Source organism: Saimiri boliviensis, chromosome 1 (genome assembly GCF_048565385.1).
Source record: "Saimiri boliviensis isolate mSaiBol1 chromosome 1, mSaiBol1.pri, whole genome shotgun sequence".
In the NCBI taxonomy this organism is placed as follows: Eukaryota; Metazoa; Chordata; class Mammalia; order Primates; family Cebidae; genus Saimiri; species Saimiri boliviensis.
Window position 1 is genome coordinate 187,995,144 of NC_133449.1, and position 18,889 is coordinate 188,014,032.

The following is an 18,889-nucleotide window of genomic DNA, read 5'->3' on the forward strand; positions in this document are numbered from 1 at the left end:
TAGTGATTCTCAAAAGCAAAACTTTATGAAGGTTTAGAAATAAGAGGAAAACTTAAGAGCTTGAGGAGGGACCTTTAATGGTGATTTTACTGAAGTATTTTATTGACTAAAAACATGACATCCAGAGTCAGTGTATGCCAAATTTCTAAGTCCCCTGAAGAGAGAAAGAGTGATAATGTATCCCCTGGGAACATACAGGTCAAGGTTACACTCTGGATAACCCAACATTTGGTAGTCTTACAGTTTATTATAAAAATTAATGCAAAATTTAGATTTCTGGTTTCTTTTTTTCTAAAATTCAGATGTTGAAACGTGAATTTCTGGTTCCTATCTGGAGAGTTAGAGAACCACAAAGAGCAAAAAACAAAAAGGATGGACAAACCTGTCAGAGTGAACATCTTATAGTCAGTTTGGAGTGGGATGAGGTACGGCATTGCACACAGAAGACCAAAGAATTATGGCAGTCTTTTACAAAATCATAGAAGGTAGATGACAAAGTGCAGAAAGAGAAGAACTGTCCACATAGAATTCTATATTTAAGAAAAATAATTTTTAAAATAAAGGAGAAAGATAAACTTTCTTGCCAAAAAAAAAAAAAAAAAAAGGTAGAAATTTACTGCCAGCAGACCAACTCTTCAAGATATTTTAAAAGCCCTCAGATGAAACAAATACACCAGTAGGAAACTTGGATTTAAACAAAGAAAGATCAATCAAAACTAAATAAATAAAAGTAAAAAAATGATTTATTCTTATGCTTATTTCTAAACTGATCTAAATGTTCAAATGTTCAAAGCAAAAATGGGAAAACCTATTATTTGCTTATAGCATTTGTAAACGTAAAATGTGTCACAACAATGGCACAATAGAAGCCATAAAGTAATCGGCATTTACTGTCCTTAGATCATTACACTGCATATGAAGCAGCATAAAATTATGTGAAAGCAGATTTTGGTTAATTAAAGGTATATATTATAAATTGTAGAGTGAACAGTAAAAAACAATAATAAAATATGAACATGTAATAAGTAGCTCAACAGAAGAGATAAAGCTCATTAACTCAGAGGAGAAAAAAAAGGAAGGAAAACAAAGCAAAAAGAGTATGAAGCAAATGGAAAACAGCTAACAAACTGGTAGATTTTAAACCAGCCACATCAATAATCACATTGAGAGAAATGGCCTAAACATACCACTTAAAAGAGAGATTATCAGATTGGATAAAAAGCAAGATCCAAGTAAATGCTATTGATTTTAAAAAATCACCTTAAGTACACAGACATATGCAGGTTAAAAGCAAAATGATGGGGAAAGATATTGCATGCGAACACCAACCAAAAGAAAGCAAAAGCAGTGATATAAATTTCAGACAAGATAGGCTTTAGCATGGTAAATACTACCAGGGTTAAGAAGGGCCATTACATAATGATAAAGGATCAGCTCCACAAGAACATAAAAAATCCTAAAAGTCTACACACTTAACATACATGTTTCAAAATTCATAAGGCAAAAAAGTGATAAAACTGAAAGATCAAATAGGCAAACTGACAAGCATAGTTGGAGGTTCCACACACCCCTTAATAAAGTAGGCAGAAAAAAAAAAAAACAGTAAAAATATGGATAATCTGAATAACATCAAAGAATTTGACTTAACAGACCACTGATCCCAACAAAATATATGCTGTCTTCAAGTGCACATGAAATATTTACCAAGACATGCCATACTCCAGACTATAACAAATATTACAATATTTAAAAGAATAGAAACCATAAAATGTGCGTTCATGGATCATAAAGGGAATTAAATTAAAAAAAAATAGCAAAAACATACCTGGAAAACCTCTAACTGTTTGGAAATTAAGCAACACATTTCGAATGAAATCATGAGTTACAGAGGGTTCAACGGAAATTTAAAACATTTTTAACTAAGAAAAAAAAATACAGCATATCAAAATTTATGAGATGCAGCTAAACTATTGCTTAGAGATAAATGATTAGCATTAAATGTTTTATTAGAAAAGGTCTAAACCAGTAATTTAAGTTTCCACATTAAGAAACCAGAAAAAAACACAAATCAAGAAGATGGAAAGAATGTGGAGTAGAGCAAAAATCAATGTGAGTAAAAAACAAATGCAATATAGAAAAATCGATTAATACAAAATCTGTTCTGAAGTGGAGCAACGTCGGTAAAAATTAAAAAAGGGAATTAATAAGGAAGAAGCAGAGTGGAAAACCCAAAGAGCAAAAGATGTAGAAAAATGTAATGATGATGCCACCTAACAGTGGTGTGTCCTTTTTTTGTTTTGTTTTGTTTTTGAGATGGAGTTCTGCTCTTGTTGCCCAGGCCTGAGTGCAATGACGGGATCTCAACTCACCGCAACCTTGACCTCTGGGTCCAGTAGATTCTCTTGCCTCAGCCTCCTGAGTAGCTGGGATTAGAGGGATGCGTCATCACACCCAGCTAATTTTGTATTTATAGTAGAGATGGGGTTTCTCCATGTTGGTCAGGCTGGTCTTGAACTCCTGACCTCAGGTCATCTGCCTGCCTTGGTCTCCCAAAGTGCTGAGATTACAGGATGAGCCACCATGCCCAGCCCAATGATGTGTTCTGAATCACCTCTTTTAATTCTTTTTGAGCTCCAGTTTCCTCATTTGTAAAAAGAGGGTGAAAAAACATCTTTCAAAGGGTAAATATACAGATTAATGAGATATTTATTAAAAAATTTGGAAAAATAACGAAGAATCTTAGTTCCAAGCAGTAAGATTTACAGACTAATTTTTATATAAGGCATGAAATGTCATATTAAGTTCAACATACGTTTAAGGACCTTGAAGGGTGATATCACAGTCAAACAAAATTTAAATATTAGTATTCAAAATTGTTTTGGTGGCAGTAATGGAGTTCAGTTAGGGAAAGTAATTAGAAACCAACAGTGTGGCTTCTTGGTGAGTTTTCTCTTAAAAAAAAAAGTAAGCAATATAAATGAGAAACTTCTCATAAAACTAATACAATGCATTGCAGATATACCTTTTTGCAGATTTCTTCAAAGTTGATATCATCACCAAGAGCAGATTTAGTTACTATATCAGGTTTCAATTCCTGTGAAAGAATAAAACAAATTAATTTTAGTTGTCTACTTTAAAATTATCACTGTTAAGTTTCTTCCCATATCTTAAGAAACTTAATATTAAATAACATCTTAATTTTGAGAAAAGAACTAACTCCCACCATAGTAAGATATTATCATGCTACTAAAATAGCCACAGCAAAATGACTTTAAGAGCTAATCTTCCTAAGAACAACATACGAGGCAAGTAAGAAGCAATATTTTCATGGAACTCAATATAAACAACTATAACCTCAGGATTTTATACCCAGTCAAGCAGTTCTTCAAATATCTAATGTATAGAAAAACAGTTTTGAACTGCAAGAATTCAGAAAATACATATATGTGCCTCTCCTGAGGAATCTTCTAGAAGCCAGCAAGAGATAACTTTAATAATTGATGTTGAGTACTGTATGTATTTGTAAAGCTATGACTAAAGTAAGTGGGAGGTATAGGAGAAATAACAGTAGGTACGTTTTAGATGTTTTGATTAAGCAGGAAAAACTACAACTAGAAAAAGTATAGGAGATGGGGAAAGAATAAAATTTTCATATGCTTTTTTTCTTCTTATTTTCAAATGTTTTAAATTTCCCTCAAACCTTCGTGACTCATGGTTTAATTTAAAATGTGTTGCTTAATTTCCACACAGTTAGAGGTTTTCTTTTATGATCTATGAACATACATTTTATGGTTTCTATTCTTTTAAATGTTGTAGCATTTGCTATAGTCCAGAGTATGGCATATCTTGATAAATGTTTCATGTGTACTTGAAGACAGCATATATTCTATTGGGATCAGTGGTCTGCAAATGCTAAGCCAAACTGGTTGATGGTATTCAGATTATTCATATTTTTACTGTTTTTTTCTGCCTACTTTATTAAGCGATGTGTTGGAGCCTCCAACTATGCATAAGGGAAATGATAAGGGAAATAAGGGAAAATAAAGAATAAGGGAAAGAATAACATAGGTCAGGTAAACAGGAGTTTAAGGATACTGTTCAAAATGGATAGAGTAGAAAATAAAAGATTACATAAGAAAATGGAAAAGTATAGGCAACATAAGAGATATAAATACAATGGCATCCATGGAAAGAAAATACAGACTTTTCCAAGCACCAAAAGAATTTTTTTGAAAATCGCAAAGATGTCCATGTCTTAATCCCCAGAGCCTAGGAATGTGTTATTTTACATGGCAGAAGGGACTGTGCTGAGATAATTAAGAATTTTGAGATAGGGTTATTATCCTGGATTATCCAGGCAAGCCAAATGTAATCATGAACTTCCTTACAAGATGGTAGCAGAAAGGTCAGAGAGAAGGAAATGTGAAAAAAAAAAATAGAAGTGGGGGTAATGGAGAAGGTAAAAGGGGGAGAAGAGAAAGAGAGAGGGAAGAGAAGACGATATGCTGCTTGCATTGAAGATGGAGAAAAATGCCATGAGTTAAGGAATGCAGATGGCCTTTAGAAGCTGAAAAGGCAGGAAAAATTCTCTCCTAGAGTCTACAGAGAGAATATAGCCCTGCTGAAGCCTAGAGAAATAATACAGTCCTGTTGCTGTTAAGACTTCTAATCTTCAGCACTGGAAGACAATGCATTTGTGTTGTTTTAAGCCACTAAATTTGTTGTAATTTGTTACAGCAGCACTAGAAAATTAATCTATTTTCTATCTCCTACCAATCTTCGTATTATAAAATAATCCATTATACCATATTATTAGGACAAACACTACATGCCATAAATAATTCCAAAAATTAAATAATTACCTTAAAACTAAGTAAAATATAGACACATTTGGATGGCTTAAACTTTTTGTCTCATACCATTTATACTTCAGTATTTTGGACTAAATTGTTTCCTTAGTTTTAAATGCAACCGTATGTGTCATTAAAAGGGAATACTATGTCCTAAAACATGGTTCATATTAAAAATGTAAAAACTGTGTTTAGCAAATATGGATGGATAGAAAGCTGTGCTGTAACTGGAATTATCAGGTACTGTTTTTTTTTTAGTTTAGGTTTTTCACTATTTTTTTCACTTTATGTTCTAGGGTACATGGGCAGAACATGCAGGATTGTTGCATAGGTACATATATGGCAATGTGGTTTGCTGCATCCATTCCCCTGTCACCTACCTCTGGCATTTCTCCCCATGTTATCCCTCCCCAACCTCCCTATCCCTCGCTGTCCTTCCTGTCAGATATTATTTTAAGTAAACAATGAGGAACTCAGACTTTTTTAAGATAACACAAAAACTGCAATAAATGATATATTATAAAGTTATTCCTATCTTCCTATACTTCTTATTCAGAAGAAATCAGGTACTGACTTTCAGAAAAAGGCTCCTTTTGATGTACTATTATAATGGCACAAATAGCACCTTACATGTTAGTATTCCTGTTAAATGATAAGAGAAAATTTCACACACAACTCTTCTGAATCCTCCTACTAGTCTGATGTGAAGAACAAAGCTGGAGGCATCATGCTACCTGATTTCAAACAATACTACAAGGCTACAGTAACTAAAACAGCATGGTACTGGTACCAAAACAGAGATATAGACCAATGGAACAGAAGAGAGGCTTCAGAAGCAACGCCACACATCTAAAACCATCTCATCTTTGACAAGCCTGCCAAAAACAAGCAATGGGGAAAGGATTCCCTGTTTAATAAATGGTGTTGGGAAAACTGGCTAGCCATGTGCAGAAAGCAGAAACTGGACCCCTTCCTGACACCTTACACTAAAATTAACTCCAGATGGATTAAAGATCTAAAGATAAGACCTAACACCATAAAAACCCTAGAAGTAAACCTAGGCAAAACCATTCAGGACATAGGCATAGGCAAGGACTTCATGACTAAATCACCAATAGCAATGGTAACAAAAGCAAAAATAGACAAATGGGATCTGATTAAACTTTAGAGTTTCTGTACAGCAAAAGAAGCAATCATTAGAGTGAACTGACAACCAACAGAATGGTAAAAAAATTTTTGCAATCTACCCATCTGACAAAGGGCTAATATCCAGAATCTACAAAGAACTAAAACAGATTTACAAGAAAACAAACAAACCCATTCGAAAGTGAGCAAAGGGGGCCATGAGTGGTGGCTCAAGCCTGTAATCCCAGCACTTTGGGAGGCCGAGGTGGATGGATCACGAGGTCAAGAGATCAAGACCATCCTGGTCAACATGGTGAAACCCTGTCTCTACTAAAAATACAAAAAAAAAAGAAAAAAAAAAATTAGCTGGGCATGGTGGCATGTGCCTGTAATCCCAGCTACTCAGGAGGCTGAGGCCGGAGAATTGCCTGAATCCAGGAGGTGGAGGTTGCGGTGCGTCAAGATCGCGGCATTGAACTCCAGCCTTGGTAATAAGAGTGAAACTCTGTCTCAAAAAAAAAAAAAAAAAAAAAAAAAAGAAAAGAAAAAAAAAGAAAGTGAGCAAAGGATATGAACAGACAGTTTTCAAAAGCAGAGATATATGAGGGCAACAAACAAAAAAATGCTCATCATCACTGGTCATTAGAGAAATGCAAATCAAAATCACATTGAGATACCATCTCACGCCAGTTAGAATGGTGATTGTTAAAAAATCTGTAGACAACAGACGCTGGAGAGGATGTGCAGAAATGTGAACACTTTTACACTGTTGGTGGGAACATAAATTAGTTCAACCATTGTAGAAGACAGTGTGGCAATTCCTCAAGGATCTAGAAATAGAAATTCCATTTGACCCAGCAATCCCATTACCGGGTATATACCCAAAAGATTATAAATTGTTCTATTATAAAGACACATGTACATGTAGTTTCATTGTGGCACTGTTTACAATAGCAAAGACCTGGAACCAACCCAAATGCATATCAATGATAGACTGGACGAAGAAAATGTGGCACATATACATCACAAAATACTATGCAGCTATAAAAAACGGTAAGTTTGTGTCCTTTGTAGAGACCTGGATGAATCTGGAAACCATGATTCTCAGAAAACTGACATAAGAACAGAAAATAAAATACCACATGTTCTCACTCATAAGCTTGTGTTGAACAATGAGAACACATGGACACAGGGATGGGAGCATCATCTTTTCGAGGGGTACGGGAGGGACAGTGGGGGGTAGGGAGGTTGGAGAAGGATAACATGGGGAGAAATACCAGCTATAGGTGGCGGTGGGATGGAGGCAGCAAACCACCTTGTCATATAGGTACCTATGCAACAATCCTGCATGATCTGCACAAGTACCACAGAACCTGAAGTACAATAAAAAAAAAAAAAAAGTGAAAGAAACAACTAGTTTGTGCTTATATAATAATTTCACATCATACTCTTCCTAGTGTATGTTGTTAATGCTAAGTAAAATGATTAACCAGACAGCAACATTTGGCTTTCCTTCATATAAAACTAATTCCAATGTCTTTTTTTTGAAATAAATGTAGTTCTCTTGAATTTAGATTCTTTTCTAAATTGAATATAAATACAAATACTCTAAATATTCTGCGATTTCAGATGTAGAATATAATGCATTATTCCACATAGTAATATGCAAATTTTACATCAAACTTATACATTATGAAGTTAGGAGAAAAAATACCTAGATACGTTTCAATTTGGAAAAAGAAAATTTAGGTTGCCCAACTCTGTACATAGTTGAGAAAGGCCTGTCATCAGGACTGGCCATTGTCCAGCTCCCAGGAGATAACCTCTTAGCCTGTGGGCCACATGCTACCAACTTAATCAGAGAGTTTATGTTAACAATGTGATTTATGGTGAATGTGTTTTTGCTTTGGGTGGCTGGTGTCTGAATAACTGAGGTTAGTCATAGAGGCAATTCATGCTTACATGACTAATACCCAATAAAAACCCTCATAACCTAGGCTCAGGTGAGCATTCCTGGTTGACAATACTTTGAACATGTTGTTAAATTATGCTGGGAACATGGCCATATGACTCCACTGTGAGATGCCACCTAGAATTATGCTTATTTTTTTCTTGGACTTCACCCCACGACTCTTCCTTTTGCTGACTTAAATCTGTATCCTTGCAGAGTAATACACTTTTTGTCAGTATAATGGCCTTTTGTAAGTCCTGGGAATCTTTCTAGAGAATTGTCAAGCCTCAGAGTGGTCGTGGGGACTCCTGACCCATTCCTTTTAGAGAAGAGGAAATCATGACCCAATAAACTTTAAGAAACTCATTCAAAGAATCAAAGCAGGGCTAGAACTAGAATCCCTGTATTTTGCGTTGTGGCTATATTCTGTTGTCAGTGATGATCAATTAAAAATTGTCTTAATTGCTTCCTAATTATGTTAAACTGGTATTATTCATGTTTTCAGCATTAAAGAAGTCATCTCCTAATAACCGGATCCATGAGAATTATTCCAGTTCTCTTACTCCACATAGTGCTAGATGCCACTTTTTGCTTTTATACAAAATATCAAATTAAATCAAATTAGTTAATCCCAATTTTGGTTATTTGGCTACAACCTTGCCTTTCTTCTCTGCAGGGACTTTTGTTTGCACAGTCTAATATAGTGATTCATAACTGTATAAGCAATGTAGTGTTGCCTCTGGTTAAGTAGGGAAAGTATACATTTTGTAACCAAACTATTCTGTATTGTGCTGTGGGAAGCGAGATTGGGTAAATACAAAAAGCAACTTGGAGGCAGTAACCATGTTTATATTTTTAATTTCAAGAGAAAATCGTCAGAGTTGGGCTTTTAACTTAATAAAATATAAAACATGTTTGTATTTTCCAAAATGTGATCAAAACTGGAATAGTATGTTTAGGTTTAAGAGATTAATCCCCAATACAAAAAATTAGAAGGTACCAAAAAAAGTCTGGGTTCTATAATTTTGGTCTATTTGAAAATGAGGCATTTCTCTGAAATAAAAAATCTGAAATAACTTGTGAGAGAGTAAGAGATACCAAAATCTTCATACTTTTCTATAGTTGAGAATTTCATTATGGTTACCTTTTAGTGAGTGACAAGAAAAAACCTTATTTCCTAAATATTGTTCTGCTTTTTAAATACAGTTCTAGATGAAACTTCAATAAAGTTAAGCTCTATCATCATATTGCCAATAGATTTTTTCCAAATAAAACATCACTGTATTCTTCCTACATCTATTCCTGTGTTCTCTATAGAAGCCAAAGCATCTCAGTCCTCTGCTGCTGGGGTTAGACAGCTCCGAGTCATGTGACACTGCAGTCCCTTCGCTATGCTTCTGTTACGCTCTCATCTCCCTCTCTGCTTTGTCTTCGGTACTGTTGGTTGCACCTGTTCCCTCCGTTGTACTACCATTATCCTACTTCTAGGTTCAAGACTTCTTTATAGATTGTGTGGATTATAATAGCCTAATTGGTTTTCCAGACTCCAGGATGAGTAACTCCAAGGCCCATTAAGTCGCCATACAGAATACAAAATGAAGTCAAAGTTTCAGTTTGGTATTTAAATCCTTTCAGTACTTGGCCTCAATGTATTTTTCTGCTCTAACTGCTCTAATTTTATAATACATTTCCATGTTTTACATTCAGTTCTACACAGCATCACCTGAATAAGTTTTCTACCTCAATATCTTTGTAATATGTGTGCTTTTTAAAATTTTATCTTTATAATACCTTCTAACTGGCTACCTTCCTCACTCCTTTCCTTCCAATCAAAAACTATCCAAGTTTCGAGCTTTGATTTCTAAATACCATGAATAATGAAGTAGGACTTCTTAGAGAAATGGCTGATTACAGCTATCAAGCAAGAAAGTATAAACCTTGTGATTATTTCTTACACCAGAAAAGAACAATGGGGTCAAATTGGGTTCTCAAAAAAAATTAAGTAAGCTGGCTTAAAGGGGCTACCACTGGCTAAATTTGGGTGTCAAAAACAATACTGACAACAGTGAATCATAACCACATTGATCATATGTTTGTTGTTCAGACCAGGGCCCATTTGAGAATAAAAATAAGGCACTATAAATAAACATGCTGGGCTACATGGTGAATACCAGGACAATCCCAGGGAAATTTGGCTATATGGTCACCCTAATTATAACACTTGTCAACACTTGCCACCTCCAAATTCTCTTTATTTTCTCTCCAACTCACTTCATTGGCTTTTTTCCCAATCACTTCAATCCCATTATTTTAAGCCTGTGATGATCTCCACATTGCTAAAGCCAATCAATACTCAACATATCAGCAGCATCTGACTTTTCCCCTTCTTGGCCTATCAACTTTCGTTAAGTTAATTCTTCCTTTTTTGATACACTAGCTTCATTTGACTTACGCTGGACTCATATTCTTGATTATTTTTCCTTTGTCTCCTTTGCTAGTTCTCTTCTCTCTGACTTAAGAATGGACCAGGACTCTGTCCTTGGTACTCTTTCCTTTACTATTATCTAATAATACCTCACTGATTTCATCCAGTTTCATTATTTTAAATATCATATATATATGCAAACATCTCCCCAAAATCGCCATCTGTAGCCAAGATTTCTCTGAACTCCTGACTTACATATCCAAGTGTCTACTTCACATCATCATTCCTAATCCTTCCTACTCTGCTCTATTTCTTCCACAGTATATAATCTACTAACATGCTATACAATTAACTTATTGTCTACCCTGATCCCCTAAACCCCCACAAAAATAAATTACAAAAGATCAGAAACCTTTGTCTACTCTTCTCCTCAGGTATATCATAAGTGTCTAGAAAAGCACATGGCATTTGGTAAATGTTCAGTAAATGCTTGTTGAAAGAATGGATACTGAAGTTATTTTTACTTGTCAGGTATTAAAAATTGTTACACTAAATATCTCAGTTATCGCAGTATTAGGTATAACATAAACCAGACATGTCAGTAAACAATGCCCCTGTTCAGGAACCATGGCAGAGAGTGTATTTCATAACTATGTCTTTCATTCAAGTTTATTATTTTCTATTACATAGATTTTAAAAACCAGTTAATCTTTACTCTTGATCATGTTGAGATCTGAGTTTAAATCACTATCTTCCCTTACACAGACTTCATTCATAGAAACTAATAAAATAATCTAAAAGCTTTGTATTCCTTTATTCTATAGATACTTCCTTTACAATGTAAAACAAACAAACAAAAACAAAAAAAAACCCAACACCAAAACAAAACAATGAAGCAACATAAACTTAAGTTTTTCACCCCACGGTTTGTAGAGTTTCACTCAACTATCAAGACTCAGCTTTCTACTACAGAAAGACTTCCTTGAATCCCCAGGCAGTGCTAAGTGTCCTTCCTCCAATGCGTCTATCAGCATCTTTCACATCACAGTGAAACTCTCTCCATTTTTTCTCATTAGACTTAAAGCTTCTCAAAGGTAGGCACCATATTAATTTCTACATTTTTGTAAACTAGCCAAATATGGGGCACACAAAGTACAGACATATTATATTTTTGTTGAGCCAAAATAAAGTGCTATGGTCATGAGGACAGCTCTGAAATGAAATTATAGGTAAGTATTTAAACTTTTCTGGCAAAGTATCAGACTAAAAAATACCAGGTAAAACTTTCATCTTTTGAATCCTACAGTGCTAACTGAAATAATGAGAGCTGCTTTAGCTTCTGGTCTAAAGTCACAATGCAATCTGGACAATGATAATGGATTGTGTGGTATAGCAGACCTGTAAAATACCTCTGTTCTGGATCTCTCTGTCATTATTAGTTCTAGCATAACTTTTCAAAATGGTGTTGAAGGCAATGGTCATCATAAATAGTATTTCATTTATGCATTTATATGAATTAAAAGACTACAGAAATTTAAATTCTTAAAAATAAAGTATACTGTTGCTAGGAATGTTGATGTTGTATATTTTATCTAATCACCACAGCAAATAGGTGAAACAACAATTATATATTGCTCTAACCTCTTAAAAATCTATTTAAAGATGTGCCCACTAATATTTGAAACATATCATGGAAAGCTTTCTATGTGCAGAACATTGTGTAAAAAGGCAATCCAAACAGAGTTTGATGTTTGAAATAACATGCTAATAACTGATCACAGTAACAAAAAGAAAGATGTGTTAACAATAGATTTCTAAAAACTGATTAGCTAAGTACTGTATGTATGAAGAAGTAAGCAGGGCAATCTTAAGTAAGTAGGGTAATATTTGTTTAGTGCAATTGGCTGGAACAAAACAAATATAACCAAATTACTGGAGGACTTTCTTCAATCACATAAAACTCCCATCCATTATGACATATGCCCTAAGGCACAAAGCCTTATGCATACATCTTTCCCAATAAAATCACTACTTCAGAGGTTGGTGAAAGCTGTGACAATGATGCACTCTGGTTTTGCAAAAGTATGTGTGATGTGGTGGAAAAGCCTGCCTTGTTATCAGACAAAACTGTAGAAACTTAAAAAACAACAGTCTGCAATAGTGTAGGGGATATAATATTGAATGTATTATGTAGATAGAAATGAGGTTAATACAGTTATGCACAAAGACAGGGGTCAACTGATGAAAATGCTTTTAATACTTATGAGGAATTAGATCCCATCTGGCAGACAACAGGAAGCTAATTTAGGGTCTTGAACAGGAGAACAATATAATAAAACAAAGTAAATTTACTACTATGAAATTTTACTAGTGTCAGGTTTTTGCTGGCAGCTGGTTAAAGAATTACTAAATGTCTACAAATAGTACTGTCTCACTTTAGTTCCAAGTTGAATTTCAAGTTGAAAGTTGAATCTTTATATTCTAAAAAGTAAACTGAATGCATTCCTAACCTATATTTTCATCAATATATAAAAATAATAGTTTCAGTGAAAAGCGTAAAAAACTTGTATAATTCAATTGTAGATCAGCATCTGATCGAAAAATATTAATTAAACATAAACATTAGCAAACAATGCAGTCAAATGAAGCTAGAAAAACTTTTTTTTTTTTTAACTATACAGTCCTATTTTTTACAGTGGAAATACTTTTTAGAAAATAAGGCAAAATAGCTTGTTTAATGTAAGTGATTAAACATAATCACATTTTTTATGCCAAATAAAAACATCAAAACTGTTCCTGGGCTATAAAATTACTCACTTCTGGCAGGTTCAAAGAGATAGGTAGAGAAAATGACACCCAGCAATTATGAAGATTCTACATAGAACACTAAGAAATAAGTTGAACAGATAGACTTTTTCATTCTGGACATTCTTTTCTAACAAAACGGCTGGCTTTGTGAAGAAAAGCTTATTGTTTGAAAATAATTTGTCTTGATTTAACCCCAAATTAAGGTGATATCCAGTTGAAGGAAAAAAAAGGAAAAAAAAAAGAACATCCCATTTTGTAAGACCAGTTACTTACTGATCTTATTGCTGCTTTTCTCTAGCGCCCCTTGTCTCCCATTATGTGCTTCCAACAAAATATGTTGTAATATTTAACTCTTTTCTCAAGCACCATATTATTTCATTCTGGAATTATTATAGCAATATTGGTTGTCCAAAATTTTTAAACTAATAGTTTAGAAATGCTTTGGATACTTTCACAGTTATTAGGAAATGTTTGGCTAAGGTTTAGGTTCAAATTTCTAGAATTACAAAACAAAAAAAATCACATCAAAACGGAACAAAAATAAATGAAAAACATCAAACAAATGCCATGTTATACTGCTTTCTTCCTTCATACTGCTAAATCTTGTTTATAGACTCAGTAGCTTCTGAAGTGGGCTTATCTAGGTGAAGAATTCCAGAATCAGTTCTTTACTTAAAACTTAAGTGTGTACTATGACTCAGTAAACAGTTAATAGCATTTTCATCTCTTTTGCCAACAAAAGCCTGCAACTTGGCCTTTGTTTTCAAATAGAAGCAAGCAGGTTCAAAAATAGATGATGTATATACTATTATTATTTTTCGTATATGATCTTATTTAGAAGACAAGAATATTTTAAGGCCATCATAAACTTTATATAAACACAACCTACAATGAAAATCATGACTCCTATATATTAAAATTGCAACAGTGTTAAGAATTTCAGAAATATGGGTTATACAAAATAGTAAATTAAAGCTGTAGAAACTACATGCCAGAAAGCAAACTGGGATTTCAGTATGATGATCTGTTACTAATGGCTGTTTCATGAGTGTGAGGAGACCATTATATACTGATTTTTTAAAATAGTGCTATGATTTCCTGTTTATAATTTCAAAGGTCACAGTTAAGTACAGAACGCTAATAACCATGGCATCTTGCTTATTCTCCTTTTAGAAACTGAAGTCTGTCTTTTAAAAAGTTAAATCTGAAGTTATACGGCCTTAGGGCTTTGGTGAGGGTGACTGTATAAAATGAAGAACTTTTTTTTTCCTTCTATTTCTGATACTTAACAAGCAAAAGCCTCTTATTACAGATTCTTCTTAGTAACAGTTCCATAGTATTCCATTTATCTTTAGAGGCTCAGAACAACCTCAACGTTGTAAACATGCCAACATGTAAAAAAAAATTGCATTAGAAGTCACTTAGCCAGCTGGCAAGTCACTTAGCCAGCTAGCTAAGCAGCATTCATTACGTATCAGACACATTATTACTAGGTGTGAGAAACAATTAATTGAATAAAACAACCAATTTTTAAAAAAAATATGGAACAATATTTTTATTAAAGACCAAAATATTTTAGAAAGGGGTCACAAATTCTTAGTTTTCATTTTTAAAAAATTTATCTGAACCAAGATTTGCTAAGTATTTCGTCATTTCGCATGGCAACAAAACTGGATGGCTTATTTAATTAAAATATATTTATGTAGGATGCAGATAATTTCAATATGTAATTTATTAAGTATTCTATATTATACTTTGACTTAAGAAATACAGCCTCAAAAAATATCACTACTTTTGAAATATTTTTATTATTTGCATGAAATGAATTTGTTGAAATTTTTTCAAGCATGAAAAATGTGGTTTACAAATGTGTTTTACAAAGCATGTTTAAAATTTGTCACAGATGGTATTCTTTTTTTTTTTTTTTTTTTTTTAATTATACTTTAAGTTCTGGGATACATGTGCAGAACTTGCAGGAATGTTGCATAGGTACACAAATGCCTTGGTGGTTTGCTGCTTCCATCCCCACATCACTACACCAAGCATTTCTCCCAATGTTAACCCTCTTCAACCTACCCAGCCCCTGCTATCCCTCTCCCAGTCCCCCACTGCCCAACAGACCACAGTGTGTGATGTTCCCCTCCCTGTGTCCATGTGTTCTCATTGTTCAACACCCACCTATGAGTGAGAACATGTGGTGTTTTTTTGTTATTTTGTCAGTTTTCTGAGAATGATGGTTTTCAGATTCATTTATGTCCCTGCAAAGGTCATGAACTCATCCTTTTTTATGGCTGCAGAGTATTCCATGGTATATATGTGCCACATTTTCTTTACCTAGTCTACCACTGATGTGCATTTGGGTTGGTTCCAGGTCTTTGCTACTGTAAACAGGGCCACAATGAACATACATGTGCATGTGTCTTTATAATAGAACAATTTATAATCTTTTGGGTATATACCCAGTAATGGAATTGCTGGGTCAAATGGAATTTCTATTTCCAGATCCTTGAGGAATCACCACATTGTCTTCCACAATAGTTGAACTAATTTACACACCCAACAACAGTGTAAGTTGAATCAGTTTCCTATTTCTCCACATCAAGCAATGGCAACAAAAGTCAAAATAGACAAATGGGATCTAATCAAACTTAAGAGTTTCTGCACAGCAAAAGAAACAATCATTAGAGTGAACCGGCACCCAAAAGAATGCGAAAAAGTTTTCGCAAGCTACTCATCTGACAAAGGGCTAATATCCAGAATCTACAAAGAACTAAAGCAGATTTATAAGGAAAAAACAACCCCATCAAAAAGTGGGCAAGGATATAAACAGACACTTTTCAAAAGAAGACATTTATGTGGCCAACAAACATATGAAAAAATGCTCATCATCACTGGTCATTAGAGAAATGCAAATCAAAACAACCCCTTTCCTTAAGAAGTTCTCTCTAAGCAGCAGGAATGGCAATGAAACCAATGTTGTATGGTTCTACTGTACCATACAACAACGGAAATACACACAAAGTAAAAGGGTCTGTTAGAGTAGGTGGTAAGTAATTCTTCTGGGGATAGAGCAGAAGTGCCAGGGAAAGTTTTCTAGAGCTACTTACATAAGAATTAGGTGTTGAGGGAAGAGTAAGCGTTTGTTCAGGTGGGAGAGATGCTATGTTTAAAAAACCTGATGTAGGCAAGGAGGCATGAAATTGCTATGTTTGGGATTCAGTTTAGCTGGCAAAAAAAATAAAAAAGGTACACAGTAAGTGGAAGATACAGAAGCAACAGAGGGGTAGTTAGAGTATAGATCACAAAGGATCTTGTTTACCATGCAGGGAAGTCCAATCAGATAAGCATTTTAGAAAGGTCATTGGTTAGAGTGCAGAACAAGACTTGAAGGAGGTGAGACCAGAGGCAGGAAGTCTGTTACGATTTGAATGTGTTTTTTATCCCAAAAAAACTCAGGTTGAGGCTTGGTTCCTAATGTAATGGTATCAAAAGGTGGTGAGGCCTTTAAGATTTATTTGGGTCATGAGGAATCTTCCCTCATGAAGGAATTAACGCAGTCACTTGGATGTACTTTCTCACTCTAGCTAAAATGAATTAGTTACTGCCAGAACAGGCTGGTAAAAAGTGAGTCTGCTCCTTGTGTTTGGTCTGTCTTTGCAAGCATCCATTCCCTTCTGCTTCTCCATGTTGTGATGATGCATGACGGTGCTGAGCAGATGCTGGCATCAGGTTTCTTGGATTTCCCAGCCTCCAGAACCATGAACCAATGAAACCTCTTTTATAAATAAATTACTTAGTCTCAGGTATTCTGTTATAATAACACTAAATGGACTAAGACAATATCCAAGTGAGTAATAATAAGAACATGAGGCTGGGTGCAGTGGCTCACACCTGTAATCCCAGCACTTTGCTGGGGGCTAAGGCGGGTGGATCTCATAAGGTCAGAAGTTCTAGACCAGCCTGGCCAATATGGTGAAATCCTATCTCTACAAAAAATACAAAAATTAACTGGGTGTGGTGGTGGACAGCTGTATTCCCAGCTACTGGGGAGGCCGAGGCAGGAGAATTGCTTGAACCTGGGAGGCAGAGGTTGCAGTGAGCCAAGGTGGAGCCATTGCACCCAGTCTGGGCAACAAGAGTAAAAATTCATAACAAAATAAAACAAAACAAAACTGAAATGACAAGTATTTTGCAGAATATATTTTTTAAGTGGAAATGCTTAACCAATAATTTTAATACATGTTGCCAAATGTGTTTCTCAAAAGGATGTATTACTTTTAGAGCCCATAACAACAAATAAGACTGCCTGTCCATGCATTCAGATCCTCTCCAACAAGATATTTCTGATTCACCTGAGCACAATAACCATTAAATTTCAGAGTTCAATCTTCCAAATCATTCAGGATAAAAATTATCACTTAATCGAGCATCCACCAGAAAAGATACCAGTAATAACCACAGTAAAAGAAAAGCAAACAATGGGTGAAAAAGAAAGCACATTCATCAATAACCATGATGTAGTAAATGTGCTTATACTCTGAAAATAAATGTGGTCATTTTAAAAACACCTAATTCATCATTTCCTTCTAGAAAGAGAGTCTTCACAAAGTTTCCTACTCTTGGTTCTTTTTCTCCTTCACTGGCTACTCTTTTCAGTCTCTTTTACTTATTCTTCTTCATCTCCCAAAAATAAAAATTTTAGTGTGTCTTGAGGCCCTCAGACTAAGATAACATGATTAATCATGGACATACTACCAAAAAGCCCTATCTGAGAATATGAAAACAGACTCTGATGGAGAGTCCACCAAGCTTACTTGGAAGAAAGAAGATGGAAAGCTATTCAGTACAAGTAAGTTACCATTTCTTCAAGGTTCAGCCTAAGGCCAACTGCAATCAGCATGGGTTAGGAGTAGTGCCAGAGCTATCCCGGAAAAAATGAATCCAGGATACTTTATCCACTGAATGAGCAGGTTAAATCCAGAAAGGAGAGAAGAACTCTCTAAATCTAAAGTGTCAGACAAGTAGCAGATTCAAAGCATCTTACTGAAACACAAAAGATCTAAACTGAGACTAGAACTGCTGTCTAAGAAATATAGTTTGAAGTTAAAACCTAGCCAAGAAAATTTATTTAAACAGCCACTTATTTGAGAAAAATAACCAAATCCAGAATCTCTGCAAGTTCATAATGTCCAAGGTACGGTCCAAAATTACCCAGCATATGAACAGGAAAGAAAACAGAACATTTTTTTCTTCTCCATAAGCAAAAATGGCTATTATCACTATCCTTGATGGTGTTCAAAAAAATTTCTCTCAAAGAATGAAAATATTATCAGAGAAAAAACTATCGCAGCAGAGAAACAGAAACAATAAAGAAGTTTTAATTGATTCAGCCACGGAACATTAATCACTGGATGAAAGACTACAGGATATTCATATAATCTCACAGTATCATTTCACAGATTACTTAGTAACTGCAAACAGAAAATACCTTTACAATGGGGAAATGTGGCATAAATCCGGCACTTAAGTGCTGGAACCCAGCAATGATAGTACAGGGACAAACATAGATATACGTAATAGAATAATGGATAATATAACAATAGTGATACAATGCACTATTATTATATTGTAGTATTACAATTTTCTATAGGTTTGAAATATTTTTTAAAAAGTTGGAAGGAAAAGTATAAGTACAGTATTATTAAAGACTATGAAACACAAAAGAAAAAG

General features: G+C 34.5%; 1 protein-coding gene across 1 annotated transcript in view; it reads right to left on the reverse strand.

Moving 5' to 3' along the window:
• The window catches only part of SRFBP1 (serum response factor binding protein 1), a 58,463-nt gene that overhangs the window by 22,096 nt on the left and 17,478 nt on the right, over window positions 1-18,889 (reverse strand). The window contains exon 4 of the mRNA XM_003920661.4: window positions 3,023-3,094. Within this exon, the coding sequence (XP_003920710.1) occupies window positions 3,023-3,094 (72 nt within the window). The remainder of the gene's footprint in view (window positions 1-3,022; window positions 3,095-18,889) is intronic.